The sequence below is a fragment of the Etheostoma spectabile genome, unplaced genomic scaffold (genome assembly GCF_008692095.1).
Source record: "Etheostoma spectabile isolate EspeVRDwgs_2016 unplaced genomic scaffold, UIUC_Espe_1.0 scaffold431, whole genome shotgun sequence".
In the NCBI taxonomy this organism is placed as follows: domain Eukaryota; kingdom Metazoa; phylum Chordata; class Actinopteri; order Perciformes; family Percidae; genus Etheostoma; species Etheostoma spectabile.
Genome location: NW_022605607.1, coordinates 35,722 through 39,585, shown reverse-complemented (window position 1 = coordinate 39,585; position 3,864 = coordinate 35,722). Strand labels below are relative to the sequence as shown.

At 37.8% G+C, this 3,864-nt stretch overlaps 1 protein-coding gene across 1 annotated transcript in view; it reads left to right on the top strand.

The window, feature by feature from the left end:
- Window positions 1-3,864, top strand: part of tmc1 (transmembrane channel-like 1) — a 39,286-nt gene that overhangs the window by 23,037 nt on the left and 12,385 nt on the right. The window contains exon 10 of the mRNA XM_032511654.1: window positions 3,134-3,328. Within this exon, the coding sequence (XP_032367545.1) occupies window positions 3,134-3,328 (195 nt within the window). The remainder of the gene's footprint in view (window positions 1-3,133; window positions 3,329-3,864) is intronic.

Genomic DNA, 3,864 nt, shown 5'->3' with positions numbered 1-3,864 from the left:
CAGAGTCCGGTCTACGGCTGGTCTTTATGGAAAGACCTGGGAGATAACTGTTTTTGATATTCGCTGCTCTATAAATAAATTGAATTAAACTGATTAATCTCCTTGATGTTCTACTGAATCTGTAATTCTGATTAAAGGATGGCACGCAACGCAAATGAATCGGGGATCGGAGACGCAACAGCTTTAACTTCAGCTGGAAGATGTTCACCAGCTGGGATACCTGATCGGAAACCGAGACCGCCGACAACAAGTACGCCTCCATCACCACCAGACTTCAAGGTCAGTGCAGCGGTCCACAGTAGCCCCCATATGCCAGAGGTGGGGAGGAGCCCAAAATTGTACTCAAGTAAAAGTACTGTTACTTCAGAATAATATGACTCAAGTAGAAGTACTGTTACTTCAGAATAATATGACTCAAGTAAAAGTACTGTTACTTCAGAATAATATGACTCAAGTAAAAGTACTGTTACTTCAGAATAATATGACTCAAGTAAAAGTACTGTTACTTCAGAATAATATGACTCAAGTAAAAGTACTGTTACTTCAGAATAATATGACTCAAGTAAAAGTACTGTTACTTCAGAATAACATGACTCAAGTAAAAGTACTGTTACTTCAGAATAATATGACTCAAGTAAAAGTACTGTTACTTCAGAATAATATGACTCAAGTAAAAGTACTGTTACTTCAGAATAATATGACTCAAGTAAAAGTACTGTTACTACAGAATATTATGACTCAAGTAAAAGTACTGTTACTTCAGAATAATATGACTCAAGTAGAAGTACTGTTACTTCAGAATAATATGACTCAAGTAGAAGTACTGTTACTTCAGAATAATATGACTCAAAAACTAAGGAGATGATTATCGACCCGAGGAGGAGGAGAGATGATCAGCATGGCCCACTTTACATCGGTGAAGCACAGGTAGAGAGGGTGAAAACCTTTAAATTCCTCGGCACTTACATCAGCGAGGACCTCACCTGGTCTCACAACACTCAGCATGTTGTCAGTAAGTCTCAACAACGGCTGTACTTCTTAAGAAAGCTGAGAAAATTTGGTCTGTCCACCAAACTCCTTAGCAATTTCTATAGATGTACAGTGGAAAGCATCCTGACTAGTTCCATCACAGTGTGGTTTGGAAACTGCACAGTACAGGACAGGAAAGCTCTCAAGCGTGTGATTAAAACTGCACAATATATCGTGGAACAGCTTTTCCATCACTGCAGGACATTTAAAAACCCGGTAACTAAGAGGGCACATAACTTATCAGAGACACTACGCACCCTCAGCACATACTGTTCACATTGTTACCTTCTGGCAGACGTTACAGGAGCCTGAAAGCCAGAACATCCGGAACATCCAGAACATCCAGAACATCCAGAACATCCAGAACATCCAGAACATCCAGACTTAAAACCAGTTTTTATCCCCAGGCCATCAGGCTGTTGAACGACTCAGTCTACTGACATTTTTACTTGCAATCTAATCACTGTTTGCAATACACTGTGAATGTTTGCATTTGCTCAATGCATATGCTTTTTAAAATGTTTTTAATGTCTTGCTGCTGCATGCAATTTTATACTTGAATCTTTTAAATATATTGTGTGTATATTGTGTACTTTTTTTGTATTGTGGGACACGTTGCAAACTTAAGAATTTCATTGCATGGTGTAAAATCTGTGCATATGACAAATAAAATATCTTGAATCTTGAAGTAAAAGTACTGTTACTACAGAATATTATGACTCAAGTAAAAGTACTGTTACTTCAGAATAATATGACTCAAGAAAAGTACTGTTATTCAGAATAATATGACTCAAGTAAAGTACTGTTATTTCAGAATAATAGACTCAAGTAAAAGTACTGTTACTTCAGAATAATATGACTCAAGTAAAAGTACTGTTTTCAGAAAATATGACTCAAGTAAAAGTATGTAATCGATATATGACTCAAGTAAAGTACTGTTACTTCAGAATATAGACTCAAGTAAAAGTACTGTTACTTCAGAATAATATGACTCAAGTAAAAGTACTGTTACTTCGAATAATATGACTCAAGTAAAGTACTGTTACTCAGAATAATATACTCAAGTAAAAGTACTGTTACTTCAGAATAATATGACTCAAGTAAAAATACTGTTACTTCAGAATAATATGGCTCAAGTAAAAGTACTGTTACTTCAGAATAATATGACTCAAGTAAAAGTAAAAGTACTCGTCCAAATAATTACTTGAGTAAGAGTAAAAAAAAGTGCTTGGTGAAAAAACTACTCGAGTAGTGAGTAACTGTTGAGTAACGTCTGATTTATTTCTTAATGTTTTAACACAAGCATCAATCAGACCGACAAAAATACACAATAATCATCTTTAGGCAAATTATAGTTCATCCAATCAAAAGAATAAATAAAAATGAATTTATTAAATACAAAATAGGTTAAGTGAAGAGACTTAAACATCAAATTTGGATGGCTACTGTAATATATACACTGTAAAACTTTTCACCGTAAATTTACAGTAATGTACTGGCTGCAGCTTTGCCAGTAAACTGCTGTTTATTTACAGTAAGCATACTGTATTTTAAAATTAAGGTATTTTACTGGAAACAGGTATACAGTTACTAACTGTATTTTTGAATTTACAGTAATATACTGGTAACAGGTTTGCCAGTAAACTGTTTATTTACAGTAGACATACTGTTATTTTTAAATTCAGGTATTTTACTGTAAATACAGTATGATCCTGTATAATATTGAAACAGTTAAATACTGTGAGATTTTAGCTGTAAATTTACATCAAAGGTTTACAGTGTATATATATATATATATATATATATATATATATATATATATATATTATTTTTTATAAAAAAAATATAAAAACGATGACGCGTAGAATACCAAAGCGCTAAAACGAAAAGTAAGGATCTCCTTGTAGCCTGATGTAGCAGGGGAAGACAGTTTCTTCTTCACTAATCCACTCAAGTAAAAGTAAAAGTACAGGGATTTAAAACTACTCCTAGAAGTACAATTTTTTCAAAAACTTACTCAAGTAAATGTGACGGAGTAAATGTAGCTCGTTACTACCCACCGCTGCCTGCGAGTCCCACCCTCCTGCACCCTGTCCCTCTGCAGGAGGCGATCCTGGAGGAGCAGGAGAGCCGGAAGGACGACAACATCCACCTGACCCGCTTCCTGCGCGTGCTGGCCAACTTCCTGGTCCTGTGCTGCCTGGCAGGAAGTGGATACCTCATCTACTTCGTGGTGCGTCGCTCGCAGAAGTTCGCCCTCGAAGGACTGGAGACCCACACCTGGTGGGAAAGGAATGAGGTAGCTACGTGATGTAATGGGGAAATTACATTTAAGCTTGATTTCACGTAACTTTCTGTAATATGCATTTGTTGTTATTATTCTTCATGTAATTACTCACAATGCTTCAGGTTGTATGACCCTTAGAATCCCGTCCCTGTCTGTCCTCCCTGAAGGAGACTTGGTTAGTCTCTCAGGACAATACGTGGGGTCTGAAGGAGACATTTGTTCAGTGCTACGTTTATCAAAGCAAGTCCAGGGTCGAGATCATAGCAGGTCCAGGGTCAGGACCATAGCAGGTCCAAGGTCAGAACAGTAGCACATCCAGGGTCAGGACCAAAGCAGGTCCAGGGTTAGGACCATAACAGGTACAAGGTCAGGACCATAGCAGGTCCAAGGTCAGGACAGTATCAGGTCCAGGGTCAGGACCAAAGCAGGTCCAGGGTCGGACCATAACAGGTACATGGGCAGGACTAAAACAGGACCAGGGTCAGGACAGTAGCACATCCAGGGTCAGGATCATAGCAGGTCCAGGGTCAGGACCATAGCAGGTCCAG